General features: G+C 47.5%; 1 protein-coding gene across 1 annotated transcript in view; it reads right to left on the bottom strand.

Annotated features, from left to right (window-relative positions):
- Positions 1-18548, bottom strand: part of SLC6A2 (solute carrier family 6 member 2) — a 444356-nt gene that overhangs the window by 4537 nt on the left and 421271 nt on the right. The window contains exon 12 of the mRNA XM_068261624.1: positions 13342-13509. Coding sequence (XP_068117725.1) covers positions 13342-13509 — 168 coding nt within the window. The remainder of the gene's footprint in view (positions 1-13341; positions 13510-18548) is intronic.

Genomic DNA, 18548 nt, shown 5'->3' with positions numbered 1-18548 from the left:
AAACTTGTACTGGAGGTCAATGATGCATGAAACCACCTTTTTTATGAAGAAAAACATCAAGTGATTATGTGGTGATGTAGTAGTTATAAAAAAGGTATCAAAAATAGTAAATTAACTTCATGAAAAGTGTTTGCATGCAGAGCCGGGACAAGGTCCTCCAACACCCAAGGCTGAGACACCAAAGTGCGCCCCTCCATCCCTGCCACCACAGCCATCACACACTGATTGCTATTAGACTAAGAGGCGCCACAGGGCCCACAACCTCCCCAACACCTTAATATCTAGTTATCTGGCTTGCAGTCACTGACATGTATCCCCTTTTCTTATTTCTTTTTGCGTCAAACACAATTAGGAATGACAGCTGAATTAATTCTGCGCCCCCTCCTACACTGCGCCCTGAGGCTGGAGCCTCTCCAGCCTATGCCTCGGCCCGGCCCTGTTTGCATGAGAAGGTGTGTCCAAAATGGTTGTTGGATTCTTCTTCTTCTTCTTCTTCTTCTTCTTCTTCATTTTCCTGTCTTTTGTAATATTTTTTTTTTACTTCATTTGTGGAAATATTTTATTTAAATAACACCATAGTTATATTTGTGTTGATGGCATAATAGGTAGGTAGAGGCACATTGCAAGCCACAGCGCCTTTCTCTGTGTACCCTGGTGGTGGTAAAACACAGACATCAGCAGGAGGAGGAAGTAGTTGCAGCTATTGTAGTGTGGTAATAGCTGGTAGGAGAGTGGGTGGCAGCAGAAAATAGTTCTTCTTCTGTTCTCCCTGGCAGTGGTAGCAGCACACAGACAGCAGAAGCTCAATGCAGCTACAGGAGGAGGAGTAGTGTGTGTCAGGCAGTGTGATGTGACTGACATAATAGGCCCTGGTTCCTAGCGGTGGTACCAGGGCCGTAAATAAACAGCATGAGCTTCCAGACAGCGGTCGTGAAGCCCACATTGTGTCCAATACACAATTGGGATGGCACAGTTTTCAACCCGGACACCTCTAAATTAATTACAATTTTTTTTTCAAAATAATGCAGCTATTGTTGAGCGTAATAGCTGGTGGCGCATGGGCAGCAGCACCTTGTAATGTGTTCCCTGGCAGTGGAGACACAGACAGCAGGAGGAAATAAAACAGCAGGCAGCGTGAGGAGGATGAGTGTGTGGCAGACTGGTAGCAGGCAGCAGGAGGGCAGGCAGCGAGACATAATAGGCCCTGGTTCCTAGCGGTGGTTCCAGGGCCGTAAATACACAGCATGAGGTTCCAGACAGCGGTCGTGAAGCCCACATTGTGTCCAATACACAATTGGGACAGCACAGTTTTCAACCCGGACACCTCTAAATTAATTACATTTTTTTTTTCAAATGGATGCAGCTATTTTTGAACGTAATAGCTGGTGGCGCATGGGCAGCAGCACCTTGTAATGTGTTTCCTGGCAGTGGAGACAAAGACAGCAGGAGGAAATACAACAGCAGGCAGCGTGAGGAGGATGAGTGTGTGTGGCAGACTGGCATTTGGCAGCAGGCAGGAGGGCAGGCAGCGAGACATAGTAGGCCCTGGGTCCTAGCGGTGGTTCCAGGGCCGTAAATGAACAGCATGAGGTTCCAGACAGCGGTCGTGAAGCCCACATTGTGTCCAATACACAATTGGGACAGCACAGTTTTCAACCCGGACATCTCTAAATTAATTACAATTTTTTTTCCAAAATAATGCAGCTATTGTTGAGCGTAATAGCTGCCTTGTGGCGTATGGGCAGCAGCACCTTGTAATGTGTTCTCTGGCAGTGGAGACAAAGACAGCAGGAGGAAATACAACAGCAGGCAGCGTGAGGAGGATGAATGTGTTGCCAACTGGCAGCAGGCAGGAGGGCAGGCAGCGAGACATAATAGGCCCTGGTTCCTAGCGGTAGTTCCAGGGCCGTAAATGAACAGCATGAGGTTCCAGACAGCGGTCGTGAAGCCCACATTGTGTCCAATACACACTTGGGACAGCACAGTTTTCAACCCGGACACCTCTAAATTAATTACAATTTTTTTTTTCAAAATAATGCAGCTATTGTTGAGCGTAATAGCTGGTGGCACCTTGTAATGTGTTCCCTGGCAGTGGAAACACACAGACAGCAGGAGGAAATACAGCAGCAGGCAGCGTGAGGAGGATGAGTGTGTGTGGCAGACTGGCATTTGGCAGCAGGCAGGAGGGCAGGCAGCGAGACATAGTAGGCCCTGGGTCCTAGCGGTGGTTCCAGGGCCGTAAATGAACAGCATGAGGTTCCAGACAGCGGTCGTGAAGCCCACATTGTGTCCAATACACAATTGGGACAGCACAGTTTTCAACCCGGACATCTCTAAATTAATTACAATTTTTTTTTTCCAAAATAATGCAGCTATTGTTGAGCGTAATAGCTGCCTTGTGGCGTATGGGCAGCAGCACCTTGTAATGTGTTCCCTGGCAGTGGAGACACAGACAGCAGGAAGAAATACAACAGCAGGCAGCGTGAGGAGGATGAGTGTGTGTAGCAGACTGGCATTTGGTAGCAGGCAGCAGGAGGGCAGGCAGCGAGACATAATAGGCCCTGGTTCCTAGCGGTGGTTCCAGGGCCGTAAATGAACAGCATGAGGTTTCAGACAGCGGTCATGAAGCCCACATTGTGTCCAATACACACTTGGGACAGCACAGTTTTCAACCCGGACACCTCTAAAATAATTTAAATTTTTTTTTTTCAAAATAAATAATGCAGGGCAGGCAGCTATTTTTGAGCGTAATAGCTGGTGGCGCATGGGCAGCAGCACCTTGTAATGTGTTCCCTGGCAGTGGAGACACAGACAGCAGGAAGAAATACAGCAGCAGCAGGTGTTATGTGTGTGCGCCACTTCATGTCCCCCTCTCGCCGACAACAGGGGCTAGGAATTCGCCTTCCACCCAAGCCTGGTTCATTTTGAGAAACGTCAGTCTGTCCACAGACTTGTGAGACAGACGAGATCGCTTCTCAGTGACGACTCCACCGGCTGCACTGAAGCAACGCTCTGACAGTACGCTGGAAGGGGGGCAGGAGAGCACTTCCAGGGCGTACTGCGCAAGCTCGCTCCAGATCGGCAGGTGCTTGACCCAATACTCCATGGGATCAACAGGGGCCACGCTGTCAAGCCCGCTGAAGGACCCCATGTAGTCAGCCACCATGCGGGTCAAGGGCTGCCTGTGACTGGAGAAGGATGCTGCTGCAGGCACCTCCTCTCTAGTCCTTGGCAGCTCTACACTCATGTAGAGCTCTTGGGTCAGAGACAGCAGGTCTGTGGTGCACGTGCGCTTGCTGCTGGTGGATGCAGCCACCTGCTGCTGCCTCTGTGCTGGCTGGACAGTGGGGGTGGATGTCTGAGGGAAGGCTTCCTCCAAGTGCTCAACAAGGGACAGCTGCAAATCCCTCATTTGTTGCGCATGGTCTCCTCCTGCAGGCAGGAACTGGCTGAGCTTCCCCTTCAGACGTGGGTCCAGCATCATGCAGATCCAGATGTCCTCCCTCTGCTTCATCTGGATCACCCTTGGGTCCTTGCGCCGGCACCTCAGCATGTGCGCTGCCATTGGGAAGAGTCTGGCCACGTCTGTTGGCACATCATCGGCAGCCCCAGAGCCGACAGTGCTGTCCTCCTCTGCCTCCTTCACCTCATCCTCTCTCCACCCCCGCACCAGTCCAGCTGCGCTCTGCTGCTCCCCCTCATCAGCAGCAAGGTCAGGGACCTCCATCAACTCCAAGCCCTCCTCCTCCTCAGAAGTGGCCTGTGAAGCTGCCTGCAGCTCCTGCTGGTCCAAGGCTCCCGCTCCCTCTTCCAGCAGTGCATACAGGGCCCTGTCCAGCACACACACCAAAGGGACCCACTCGTACACCATTGCATGGTCCCTGCTGACCATGTTGGTGGCCTGCAGGAAGGGTGCCAGGACTGAGCACACCTGCTGCATGTGCCCCCAGTCCTCTGTGGAGATGATGGACGGGAGGTTGGTGGCGGCACGCCCAGTTGCAGTGGTGGAGGCAACTGTTGCACGTGCAAGGTACTGGTTGACAGCCTGCCTCTGTTCAACCAGACGCTCCAACATCGCCAGGGTGGAGTTCCAGCGAGTTGGAACATCGATCATGAGCCGGTGCTGTGGCAGGTGCAGCTCCTTCTGCACCTCTTCCAGGCTCGCTACGGCTGCAGGCGAGAGCCGGAAATGACGCACGACCTTCCTTGCTGCCTCAAGGAGTCGGTCCATCCCCTGGTAGGTCTGCAGGAACTTTTGGACTACCAGGTTCAGGACGTGCGCCAGGCAGGGGATGTGGGTCAGGTCTCCCCTGCTGATTGCAGCAACCAGGTTTGCCCCATTGTCGGACACCACCTCTCCAACTCTGAGGCCTCTGGGGGTCAGCCAATTCCTCTCCTGCTCTCGGAGTTTGGCCAGGACATTGTTCGCCGTCAGTTTGGTCTTCCCCAGGCTGACCAATTCCAGCAGCGCTTGGCAGTGGCGGGGCTTCACGCTGCTGCTGAGGCGGGGGGTTTGGGCTGGTGTGCCGGAGGATGGAAGCGGATCAGAGGAACCTGCTGCAATTCCGCTGACCCTGCATGGTGGCGCCACCCACTGCGTTGTTGGTGCTGCTGCTGCTCTGACAGTGCCCGATGCTGCTCCCCTATCCTCACCCCCTTCCACCAAGCTGACCCAATGCGCGGTGAAGGACAGATAGCGGCCTGTCCCAAACCGGCTGCTCCATGAGTCCATGGTGACGTGGACCCGTTGACCCACCGCGTGCTCCAGCCCTCTCCCGACATTGGCCATCACAGAGCGGTGAAGTGCAGGGATGGCCGTGCGTGCGAAAAAATGTCGTCTGGGGATTGGCCAATTGGAGGCTGCACACACCAGGAGAGCACGCATGTCGCTCCCCTCCTGCACAAGGGAATAAGGCAGGAGTTGGGAGCACATGGCCCATGCCAGCAAGCCGTTCAGCTGACGCACGCGACGGCTGCTGGGAGGCAGAACCCTGACCACCCCCTGGAAGGTGTCGCTGAGCAGGGTCTGGCGGCGCCTTTTGCTGGCATGGGAATCAGTGGAGGGAGCAGAGGAGGCCACTGAGGACTGGCTGCCAGAACAGGCCTCAGTGTCGGCGGCAGGAGTTGCAGAGGGAGGAGGAGCAGTGCGTTGCTGACGCACTCCTGCTGGTGCTGCTGGAGGAGGTGGAGGAGGGCGGGTGGCTGCTGCTGACGGCTTCGCAGTGGTCTGCCACTGCCACTGCCAGCTTCCTTCAACTTCACGAACTCCTCATGCTCATGAAAGTGTTTCCCTGCAAGATGGTTGACCAGAGAGGTGGTGCCAAATGCAGAGGGCTCCTTCCCTCTGCTGAGCTGCTTGCGGCACTGGTTGCTGGTGGCATACTTGCACTCCACATATGGCAGGGTGAAAAAATTCCATATTGGGGAGGTGGAGTTGCCCCTTCGGCTGGAAGGTGCTGCCGCTGGTCTCCCTGTGGTGGTTGGGGGGGGGGTTCTTGGTGCGGCTGGTGGCGGCACTGGCGGAACTCGTCTCCGGATCAGCAGGCTGTGTGGCCTGCATACCATGCCCACTTGTGATCCTGCCCATGCCTGCGATGCTGATCCTTCTAGCAAGGCCCACAGACGCATCCTCCTCCTCCTCCTCCTCAGAGCTGATGACATCCCCACTCCCAGGACCTGGCACCCAGTCTCTGTCCTTCACCCTGTCATCATCATCCTCCCCCTCCGCAAACATGTCCTGCTGGGATCCCACAAACCCCCCTTCTGCATGCATGGGCGGATGGACAGTCACCACTGTCTGACTGTCCAAAGCATCATCCCCCAAAGTGCTCATGAGCATTCCTTCCTCCGCCAATTCTGCCACAACAGCATTCCATAACCCCACTGCGCTTGGGGATAAGAAGGTGCTGAGTGACAGGGTGCTGGTGTCGCCCGCTGGGGCTGGAGAACTGCACTCCTCCTCCTCCTCCTGCTCCCCAGGCAGTGCTGGTCGGCTGCTGCTGCTGCTCTTCCGAACAGGAGTGGTGGCGGGGGGTGGAGGACTCGGTTCCAGAGCTAATGGTGGCCTGCTCATCCACCATCAGTTCCACCACAGAGTCTGCGTCCTTCTCCTCAATAGGACGGCTACGACCTGGCGGTGGGAGGAACATCTGGGCCCCATGCTGCTGCTGTGTCTCTGCAGCGTGACTCCCAGCTGTTGGGCGGCCAAGGCATCCACGGCCAGTGGCTAATGGCGGAATAGCCACTGGTGCAGACGCAGAACTGCGCATGGTGGTAGTGGCACGGCTGCCACGCCCACGACCTCCTCTCTTGGTGATGCCCTTGCTGCCCTTGCTGCCCCTGCCCAAACCGCGGCTGCCAGTGCCAGACATCGTATATTTTTAATATTATACAAATGAAAAAAAACTTATGTATGTAAAGGCGGGTGGGACTGGTGATGGTGGGTGTGTGAGGTGACGGACAGGTGTACTCTACAGCAGAGATCGGTGTAGCGCTAACCAGCTGACGCTGACTGACGGTGTCCCTATACACAGACTACAGTACAATTCAGCGAATACACAATACAAGTAATATAAACAATAGGACGGGTGTAGCACTAACGAGAGGGTGCGGACAGCGCAGACGTGCACTGTGCACACAAAGACCCTAGCTGACGCTGACTGACGGTGTCCCTATACACAGACTACAGTACAAGTCAGCAAATACACAATAGAAGTAATAGAAAAAAATAGGACAGGTGTAGCACTAACGAGAGGGTGCGGACAGCGCAGACGTGCACTGCGCACACAAAGACCCTAGCTGATGCTGACTGACGGTGTCCCTATACACAGACTACAGTACAGTATAGTCAGCGAATACACAATACAAGTAATATAAACAATAGGACGGGTGTAGCACTAACGAGAGGGTGTGGATAGCGCAAACGTGCACTGCGCACACACAGACCCTAGGTAACGCGGTGACGGACGGTCCCTATACACAGACTAGAGTACACTACAGTACTATACTAACTAAACAATAGAAGAATCTAGCTAAATAATAAAACAGGTGTGACTAGATTACAGAGAGCAGATACAGGACAGGTATAGCAGTAAAGCTGGGCCTTGCTAACTACAAAATAGTACAAATCTATCTAACACAGAAGTAGTAGTACAGTAGAGTAGGACAGGTGAGAGCACAGGTAACTAGAGACTAGAGCACAGAGCAGGGCAGGCTGCCTTGCCTAGGCACAGGGCCTAGCTGCTGGCTGCAGCATTGACAGTCTCCCTCCCTAGTCCCTTCCTTAATCACACAAACTAAACTGCCTAAAATACAATCTATCTACAATACAAAGCAATACAGTTGAATATCAAGTGTTGGAGTGTAAAAACGCTTGGTTTAGAACAATATAAATGCACTTGCACACAGACAAAAAGCACTGGAGCAATCTCTCAGTACAGTTAGTCAGTAAGTCGCAAGCAGGACGAGTGAGGCAAGATGGCGCCCGCTATTTATAGAGGGGGGCTTGGCCAGGCTCCCCCTCTGTGATTGGCTGCAGTCAGAGGGCTGGGAGCCCTCTGATTCACTTGTGAGGACTCGAGGCGACGTCAGACATGATGCTATCCGAGCTGGTGACGCTATCAGAGCTCGGATAGCTAGGATATCTCCGGATATCTGCTTGGTATCCGAGTGCGCTCGGATAGCACAGCCCAGATAGCTAATACTATTCGAGCTCGGTATTCGAGCTTGAATAGTGAAAAAAGAGCTAGGATATCCGAGTACCTCGGATATCCTAGCTCAGATGAGCACCACTGCTCCTTGACGTACCCAGCAAGTTTGGTGATAATAGCATGTATGGGGGCTTTGCTATTAACCACAAATGTCGGTGCCCATTGATTTCAACGCAAATCTCTGAATTAGTACGGTAAAATCTGATTTTTTTTGGGGTCTAGGGTATACAAATTCGAACAGTCATTTTCGGGCCAAATATAGCAATGACCAAAATTGAAACAACAAAACTAATGTTTGCTATAATTTATTTTAAATGCCCTCTTTTTTGTTAAATGAGACAAAAAAGTCTCTGTGTCTCTCGCAGCAGTTCCGATGTCACCAGTCTTCTGGTGTCTCCTCCATAGTGGTGCTGCTTGTGATCACGAAATGTTCAGTCGGGGGTTAGTGCCTACTACAGAGGGGACACCAGACTGAGTGACATCGAAATTGCAGTGAAGGACACAGAGACATCTAGGGACTGGAAAAAGCCCCAGGTAAGCAGAGCCGGGCCTAGGCAGAGGCAAGAGAGGCTCCAGCCTCAGGGTGCAGTGTTGCAGGGGGCTCACAACTCACTCAGCTATCATTCCACTATTGTGTTTGAAGCAATCAGTGTGTGACTGTTGGGGTGGGAGGGATGGAGGTGCACAGTTTGGTGTCTCAGCCTTGGGAGCTGGAGGACCTTGTTCTTCTTTATGCTTCACTGTATAGAATCCAACAGCTGCATAACATGCAGTTTGAATAAGACATATCCAATGATTAAGCAAAAGCAAAACAACTTGGTGCATGTACTGAAAATGCAAAGGTGTGTACACTGGGTAAACTAAGCAGCCCCTGTGAGTGGATGGCCAAACTTCTGTGGTCTTGCACACATTGGGCTTGATTCACAAAGCGGTGCTAACTGTTAGCACGCCTGTGAAAACCCCCTTAGCACGTCTAAACAAGCTTTTCGCGCATAAAACTTTACGCGCGCAAAACTTTATGCGCGTAAAACTTTATGCGCGTACTGCACAGAGCACAGGGCGCACCGCGCGAAGTGCCCATTAAAGCCTATGGGACTTAGCGCACGTAAAACTTTGCGCGCGTAAAACTTTACGCGCGCAAAGTTAGCGCACGATCTGATTGAGAAATCCGGTGCTAACCTACTTAGCACCCTGGTTAGCGCGTCTAAAGACTTTAGACATGCTAAGTAGGTTAGCACCGCTTTGTGAATCAAGCCCATTATGTGGTAATGCACTGCATTGGGATACTGTATGCTACACGGGTACAGTCTATTAGATTGCATTGCACTGGATACACTCTGAACATTGCATTGACTTACTATTGCAGTGAGACTTTCTGTGTTAAAGAGGAACTCCAGTGAAAATAATGTAATAAAAAAGTGCTTAATTTTTACAATAATTATGTATAAATGATTTAGTCAGTGTTTGCCCATTGTAAAATCTTTTAAATCCCTTATTTACATTCTGACATTTATCACAGGATGACATTTTTTCTGTTGGCAGGTGATGTAGCTGTTGCTTGCTGTTTTAGCAGTTGGAAACAGCTGTAGACAGCTATTTCCCACAATGCAACAAGGTTCACAGACAGGAAACTGCCAGGAGTACCATGATCCTCAGAGTTTCTTGTGGGAGGTGTTTCACCACAATTTCAGCCATACAGAGCCCCCTGATGATCCGTTTGTGAAAAGGAATAGATTTCTCATGTAAAAGGGGGTATCAGCTACTGATTGGGATGAAGTTAAATTCTTGGTCACGGTTTCTCTTTACGTTGTCTCCTGAAATCCGCACCACAATGCCCTACAATGAACTTAGAATGCTTGGTTTTTTTTTGTCTCTCAGAGTTTTGCTGAGTTGCTAGCTTCACATGGACATGGACTATGTTGCATTGTGATTTCTAAATACATCCTATGGTCTTTGGATTTTTGGTGGTAGTGGAATTAGCCTGGCAGTGTAGCATTCTAATAACAACTTTTATATGTTTATTTGTTCTAATGGGTGGCAAAGTAAAAAAAAATGAATTACTATTCTTTTTGGATAGCTCTCTTATAGACTTCTGTGCAAAAATAACCTCCCCCTTTGATGTTGAGCATATCATCTAAAAAGGCTTTTAAAATGTGCTGCATATTTACCATATTTTGACTCATTTGTTATTAACATACCTGACTTGGCTTTGTAATTTTGATGATGAACTCAAAACTTTGTTTACCATTTTCTCCATACATGCATAAAAAAGCTGCACTTTAATACATATAGCTTGCAGGATAATCACAAAAATTGTCCACTCAACAGACCCTGGGACAATTATTTACCAAGTCCTGGTAACAGAGATCCAAGAGACTACAACGCAATGGGCTTGATTCACAAAACAGTGCTAACTGTTAGCACGGCCGTTTTCACGCAAATTTTTGCATTGCAAACGCTCGCAAATTTTCGGGCGAAACAATTAAGTTTTCACGTGCAAACACAAATTTCCGCACGAAAACGATATCGATTTCGCACAAAAATTCGCATTTGCGCGCGCAAACATTATGGTTTCGCGCGCAATGTGAAAATTTGCGCGAAAATGGCCGTGCTAACAGTTAGCACTCTTTTGTGAATCAAGCCCAATATTTCCATTCAACACAATGCTTCCAGACAGACTGTGTTCATTTATAAGCCTTTTGGTAGATATGTTCCCAATTCTCTCTCAGCCCAGCAGATGGCAGCAAAGTACCACAAAGAATTTATTCAACTTTTCAAGCAGATTTCAATCCCTCTTCTTCTTGTGTAAGGAAAACAAATCTCTGCTTCTTTGATGCTGAGTACACACGGGCTACAACTGTCGCCGCAACCACATGGTACGCGCGTGATGCAGCGACAGGTCCCCCATGTATATAATGTGCGCGCCGCGAACCGTCGCTAGTTAGAGCTGTCACCAGGCGATTGGCGTGGCCAATCGCCGGCAACAGCTGTCGCCGCAACTTCGCTGCAACTGTCGCTAGTCCGCCGTGTGTATGCGGACTAGAGACAGCAACCCACTTATCATGGACGGAGCTACCAGCGGGGGAGGAATCTTTGGCGACAGCTTCCGCCGCATCTCTGTCCCTCTGTGTGCTGTGTGTACAGCTGCTGCACAGAGGGACCTGGCAACAAGCTGTTGCTGCTTTTTTTTTTGGGGGGGGGGCTCTCTTGCTACATTTGTGCCTCGTGTGTACGAGGCTTAACAGTGAGCTGAGAAACTGTACAGTACAAGTCAGAGGTGAAAAAAAACTGCAGGACACTGAATCCTATCACTCCAGCAAATCTTTTCCACAGCATACCAATTCAACTAATTCAATTAGCTCATAGTGAGACCTGTAATTAAATCTGTGTCCAAAAAGAAATCATAAACTGAGCCTTCCTAATCAGGGACCAGATGCTGTACAGACAAATTGCTAGCCTTCAAGTTAGTGATGTGTTATGTAGCTATGAAGGCGGGAGGGATAACGATATAGAGTGGTTGGGGGAGCAAAACTAACATCAAGGGCAGCTCCAGGCTCATGGTGGCCCTGGGCAAAGAAAGAAAAATGGTCCCTTCGCCCACCAATGTCATTATGGTATCTTACGTACAGTAAATCAGGGTGCTCGGATACCACTTTTTAAAATCCAAATTGATCTTGATCCGGATACCCAGATATCCGGATCCGGATCGGATATCCGAATCCGAACGTTCAGATATCCGCATTCATGCGGATATCCGAACGCATTATCCGGGCTATCCGGGCGGATTCGGATATCCGGATAGAAAAACCGGAAGTGCCCTTTAAATAGCTTTTAAAATGTTTTTTAGGGTAAATGAGGCATGTATCATCATTATTTTGCAAAGAGGAACACTAATTGATGATGTGGGGACTTCAAATGCCCCCCTCCCCAAAAAAAAGGCTGTCAATTAACATTAGGTCTAGGTTCCAGACACTGGACGTGCAGCCCACATCAAGTCCAACCGCACAACTGGGACATGACAGTTTTCAGCCAAGACACCTCCAAAAAATTACGCAGCAATTGTGTTTTGGGTTAAATATAGGTGGTATCAGTGACCTGTGGCACCCTGGCCTGGCGGTGTGAGCTGCACTTAGCCTGTGTCACGTGTCACTTGGCACCTGTCACTTGGCATGTGTCACGTGTCACTTGGCACGTGACACTTGGCACGTGTCAAGTGGCACTTGCAACGTGCCACTTGCCACGTTTCATGTGGCAAGTGCCACGTGACAAGTGCCATGTGACACATGGCAAGTGACACGTGCCAAGTGACACGTGACACATGGCAAGTGACAAGTGCCGAGTGACAGTCAGACAGCAGAGGAGAAGACATAGTGCACACTAACTGTCACACTGGCACTGCTCACAGCACAGCAGTTCTGTAGAAAGCGAACACAGTAGTACTACTACTCTAACAACTACTAGCACACTGACTGCAGTACTACAGTACTAACTACACAATAACACAGTAATCCTCCTATCCCCTAATCCCTTCCCTAACCTAACCTATACCTAAGGCTAATAGCTGGAAGCAGCCGACCTGGTCTGTGCACAGCACACACACAGACACATAGCAGCTGCAGCAGGCCTGCAGCACACACTGCCTGTCATACAATGACATCAATCAAGCTAATTAACGATTTAACAATAGTGTAGTGATAGTGAAGGGGTTAATCACTGAACAGCTTATCACTGTGTACAGCCCTTGCTACTAGGCCCAGCAGCACTGGAACACACACTCTCTGACTGTCACACTATGACATCAATCAAGCTAATTAACGATTTAACAATAGTGTAATGGTAGTGAAGGGGTTAATCACTGAACAGTTTCTAGCATTTCCTAACTTTTTTCTAAATTTGCACATTTTTTTTTTCTAAAAGTGTATTCACTAAGCTACTTATTCTCAGTTTACTGGCATTGGAAGCAGTGTGTGGAAAAATAACGATTGTTCTCAAATTACTGTTGAAATTCATACTTCGCTGACAAATGTGTGACACAAGTCACAGAAAATATGTACAACATCCCATACTTACCTAAGTAAAAGGAAGCCTTTGAATACTACAGAGGCATCCCATCCCACAGCATCCTCCATTCCCCACTCCCAGTTGCAGCTCGCAGACCCTCCAAAAATTACTGACAAGGCCTTTGTATTCTGATTGGGGCCACGCTCCTTCTCAAGCACGAGTGCGGCTGTACTGCACCTGCACAGTAAGTCAGAGCGCCTCATGCAGCTGCAGCATAGCCCCTTGTGCCAGAAGAGGAGCACAGTCCTGATCAGCTGGAGGGTCCCTGGCAGAGGAGGACCAGAGGACAGCATGGGAAACCTCTATAGGATTCAGAGGCTACCCGCTCCTTAGGTAAGTATGTGTTTCTGAACCCTAGCTTTGGCTCGGGATCTCTTTAAAGGGGAACTGAAGTAAGAGGTGCATTCATAATATGTCTATAGATTTAATGGCTGGAGTAAGTGAATTATTTACACATGCAAGTACTGTATCTTAGTATTTCTTCTTCCACTTGATTTGAATGAAAGACATTTATTGTGTGAGCAATGAAAAATCTAGATTACAAAAAATTGACCAGTTGAAAGCAATATACCTGTTTAAAGGTGCCTGGCACTGTGAAGAATTTGTAGATAATGTAGAGAGGCACTAAGATCATCGATGATGCTGCTATACCCCATCCAGTCCGATTAGCCCAGGGAGGAAATTGGTAGTCATCGTATGAAAGAGGTTTGTAGGTAACAATGCTAGTAATCACTATAAACTTCCAAAAGAAACAAAAAATAAAATGTTAGGTTTATGATCAGTGTTATAAGTAACATTTAAAGCATACATCAACATTTGTATTATTCAAGATGACTCTTTTAAAACATGCTTATCCCATTACTTATCTAGCTTAGTCATCTGCAGCAAATGACCACAATTGCATTTTTTTGTCTTTCAGTTACATACTTATATACCGTACATACATAATAGTGGAACATAAAATTAATTTTTAAGGTTTTTCCTTGCTTCAGTTTACCTCAAGATTGACTAGCCATTAAAAGGTATTAACAAAATGTTTAGTTAGTTAAAGCGTAACTGTCAGGCATAAAATAAAAAATCTATTATTTATTTTTATCTGGTAAACAAGTGATAAGGATGCTAACCAGGCAATCCAAAAGTTAAAAATCACTCTTACTTTTGTTGTTGATAAAAGATCATTCCCCAGTTTACCCGGCTCTTACTTGGTACATTGCCGCACAAAGGAAGTTGCAGGGCATGCTGGGTTGTCTTTTTTGCTTCTTTACTTTCCCCTCAGACTTAAAGAGAATCTGTATTGTTAAAATCGCACAAAAGTAAACATACCAGTGCGTTAGGGGACATCTCCTATTACCCTCTGTCACAATTTCGCCGCTCCTCACCGCATTAAAAGTGGTTATAAACAGTTTTAAAAAGTTTGTTTATAAACAAACAAAATGGCCACCAAAACAGGAAGTAGGTTGATGTACAGTATGTCCACACATAGAAAATACATTCATACACAAGCAGGCTGTATACATCCTTCCTTTTGAATCTCAAGAGATCATTTGTGTGTTTCTTTCCCCCTGCAGCTATCTTCCACTGAAGTGTCAGGCTGTTTCTTCCTGCAGAGTGCAGACAGCTCTGCCTGTATGTAATTCCTCAGTATGTGAAAGCGCAGCCAGCTCAGAGGAGGATTTATCCAGCTTGTAAAAGATAAGAGAGAAGCTGCCCTAATCTAAATAATACACAGGCAGTGTGCAGAGAGGGGCCTGGAGGGGGGAGATGCATCACAGAACTACAACACTGAAGAACTTGGCAGCCTTCCAGACACAGGCCTGACAAGTCTGACAAGAGAGAGATAAGTTGATTTATTACAGAGACTGTGATAGTACAAAGTGCTGCAGTAAGCCAGAACACATTAGAATAGCTTTTGGAACTTGTAGGATGATAAAAAACAGGATGCAATTTTTGTTACGGAGTCTCTTTAACCCCCCCCCCCCCCACACACACACACACACACACACACACCACACACACACACCTCACTTTTTCTCTGATGGGCCAATATTTCGCATGCTAAAAAGCTGCAAAGTTACCCAATGACAATGCACTTTCTATTGCAGAGTAGTTGAGAGTGTCTGAAAACTGTCTGTTTTTGCATTGGCCGCCCTCCTCCCAGAGTAAGGGAGGAAATTACATCAGGATTGGCTTCAGATACAGGGATTTCAAAATGGCAAATGCCTAAAACAGTTTTCTCTTTATTTACTATATACAACTCACTGAAATCAAAACATGGACAGTGCAATACATATGTTATGTACGTAGAGCAAGTATTTATCTACTTATATATAGGTAGCCATACATCTAGCAATTAGGCTGTACAATGAACCATTTGATTCCATCATTTTATAGAATCAAGAATCGAGTGTGTTTCAGAATTCCCAATCAAAGAAAAGTGGCTGATTCCTGATGAATCGACCAGCTTAGTCAACGAGCAGGATGCAAGATATTGGTCAATCGCACAGGAATCGGCTACTGTTCACATGTCATTTGATCGACTCCGAAACTATTTTTGCATGCAGAGCATGGAGACATAAGATCGGTCAGATCGAATGTGAATGTGAATCGTATAGGATATAATTTGTAGTGTGTGGGTCACTAGTCGATCGACTTGTGATCACTCATACTGAAGTCAATTCCTTAATAAAGTTGATTGCTTTGTTGATCGAATCAGAATCGCTAGCGCTAGATGTATGGCTAGCTTATGTGTTTTGCTTTTTTTAGATAGTATAGCTGACAGCTCCTCTTTAAAGGGAAGGTTCAGGCACGACCTGAAAAAAATAAAAATACAAATCCTCTTACCTGGGGCTTCCTCCAGCCCGTGGCAGCCAGGACGTGCCCTCGCCGTGGTTCCGCAGGCTCCCGGTCTTCTCTGGTGGCCGACCCAACCTGGCCAGGTCCGCTGCCAGGTCGGGCTTCTTCTGCGCTCCAAAATGCGCCTCACGGGGGCGCGCTGATGTCATCGGACGCCCTCCAGGCTGTACTGCGCAGGCGCAGTAGTTCTGCGCCTGCGCAGTACAGCCCGGGGACGTCCGATGACGGGACAGCTGCTGCAGACAGAGCAGACTCTCATAGGGAAAGATTAGTTAGGTTCTTGTAGGCTTCTTAGCTTGCTCCTTGCTGATTCTTATTGCTAAAATAGCACCCCACAACAGCTCTTTTGAGAGCTAATCTTGTTCTTGTGATCTATTTTCTATCTAATCTATTTTTTTCTGTGTGTGTGTCCCACTGACACTTGTGTTGCATAGACAGCCTTAATAATTCATACTGTGTGTGTGCCACTGCTAGCCAGGCCCAGCACATTCAGTGACTACCTGTGTGTGTGACAGGCAGCTGCACATTGTAATACCCAGTACTGCAAATACCTACCTACCTGTTGTTCACAGTGCACCCACCTACCTACGTGAGTTGCACACACGCAGTGTCACTGTGCCTGTCCGCTACCTGTCTGTGTGTGACAGGTGCACATTGTAATACCCATCACTGCATATACCTACCTACCTGTTGTTCACAGTGCACCCACCTACCTATGTGAGCGCACACAGTGTCACTCTGTCTGTCCGCTACCTGTCTGTGTGTGACAGGTGCACATTGTAATACCCATTACTGCATATACCTACCCATCTACCTGTTGTTCACAGTGTACCCACCTACCTACGTGAGCGCATGCAGTGTCACTGTGCCTGTCCGCTACCTGTCTGTGTGTGACAGGTGCACATTGTAACACCCAGTACTGCATATACATATCTACCTGTTGTTCACAATGCACCCACCTACCTACGTGAGCGCACGCAGTGTCACTGTGTCTGTCCGCTACCTGTCTGTGTGTGACAGGTGCACGTTGTAACCGGTTCAGCACCGCAGTGCCGAAAATCTCATGCATCCGAGCAACGTTCACCTCCCATTCATTCGCCTATAACTTTATTGCTACTTATCACAATAAATTTTGATCTATATCTTGTTTTTTCCGCCACTAATTAGGCTTTCTTTGGGTAGTACATTTTGCTAAGATTTATTTTTTTCTAAATCCATTTTAACAGGAAGATTAAGAAAGAAATGAAAAAAATTCATTATTTCTCAGTTTTTGGCCATTATAGTTTGAAATTAATATACGCTACTGTAATTAAAACTCATGTATTTTATTTGCCCATCTGTCCCGGTTATTACACCGTTTAAACGATGTCCCTATCACAATTTATGGTGCTGATATTTCATTTAGAAATAAAGGTGCATTTTTTCAATTTGCGTCCAATACTATTTATAAGCTTATAATTTTAAATAATATAATAACATACTCTCTTGACATGCATAAGTGCTGGTCGTAATGGAAAAATCTACGCTTACGGATCACTACGCGTAATTTTATGCTATTACACAATTACGGTTACGGCGTAGGAAATTATCTATGGTTCATCACTGTAATTACGCGTTAACTTACGCAGTTACGTGTAAGGATACTGTAATGTAGGCGCTTACACTACGATGTTATGCGTAGTGCCGTAATACCCATCAATGCGTACTTTTTGATGCATACAGACGATGTGTATGCAATAGCTGTCAATGTGACAGCTATTGCGTACACATCCTTCGTATGCGTCAAAACGTACGCATATATACTGAAGAGCGGGAGAAGATACTATTGGTTGCTTAGGATGTTGACTGATTGGCTACTCTTAGAAAAGGGGAGTTTTTACGTTAGTAATTACGCGTAAAATTACGCGCAAGTCTTTGTAAAATTACGCATACCTAGCAATTACGGTAGACAGCGTAATTACGATACCACTTTACTGCTTACGCGTAAATAATTACGCATAAAACCGTAAGTTACGCATAGCGCTTACGCGTAAATTTGCATTGAATTACGATGTGTAATTACACTCATGCGTAATTTTGGCCCAGCACTGACGTGCATATTTAAAAAGTTCAGACCCTTGGGTAACTATTTATGTTTTTGTTTTTTTTTATTGTGTTTTTTTTTTTTATTTATTTTTTTATAAAAAATGTATGTGGGTAATTTTTGGTGTGGGAGGGAAACTGCTTATTTTAAATGTAAAATAATATAATTCTTTAATTAAAAATGTATGTGGGTGCAGTTTACTATTTGGCCACAAGATGGCCACAGTGAAAAAAGGCCTGCATGCGAACGATCTCGCATTCAGGAACTAAAAATCAGAGGAGCAGCGCTCTCTGGATAGAAAACGTCGGTATTTCTGCGGGGAAGTTAGATCGGTGAATGGGAATTATATTCCCATTCACTGATCGGGGGGCTAGCGGCGGGCGCGCGCCCGATCGCGCGCACCTCGCAGGGAAAGCAGCAGTGCCTATCTGGACGAGAAAGCTCGTCCAGATAGGCTGAACCGGGTAATACCCATTACTGCATATACCTACCCACCTACCTGTTGTTCACAGTGTACCCACCTACCTACGTGAGCGCATGCAGTGTCACTGTGCATGTCCGCTACCAGTCTGTGTGTGACAGGTGAACATTGTAATACCCATTACTGCATATACCTACCTACCTGTTCACAGTGCACCCACCTACCTACGTGAGTGCACGCAGTGTCACTGTGCCTGTCCGATACCTGTGTGTGTTTGACAGGTGCACATTGTAATACCCATCAGTGCATATACCTACCTACCTGTTGTTCACAGTGCACCCACCTACCTACGTGAGTTGAGCACACGCAGTGTCACTGTGCCTGTCCGCTACCTGTCTGTGTGTGACAGGTGTACATTGTA

This window comes from Hyperolius riggenbachi, chromosome 11, assembly GCF_040937935.1.
Source record: "Hyperolius riggenbachi isolate aHypRig1 chromosome 11, aHypRig1.pri, whole genome shotgun sequence".
Classification (NCBI taxonomy): domain Eukaryota; kingdom Metazoa; phylum Chordata; class Amphibia; order Anura; family Hyperoliidae; genus Hyperolius; species Hyperolius riggenbachi.
The sequence above is the reverse complement of the archived record's forward strand: the minus strand, read 5'-3'. Positions and strand labels throughout refer to the sequence as shown.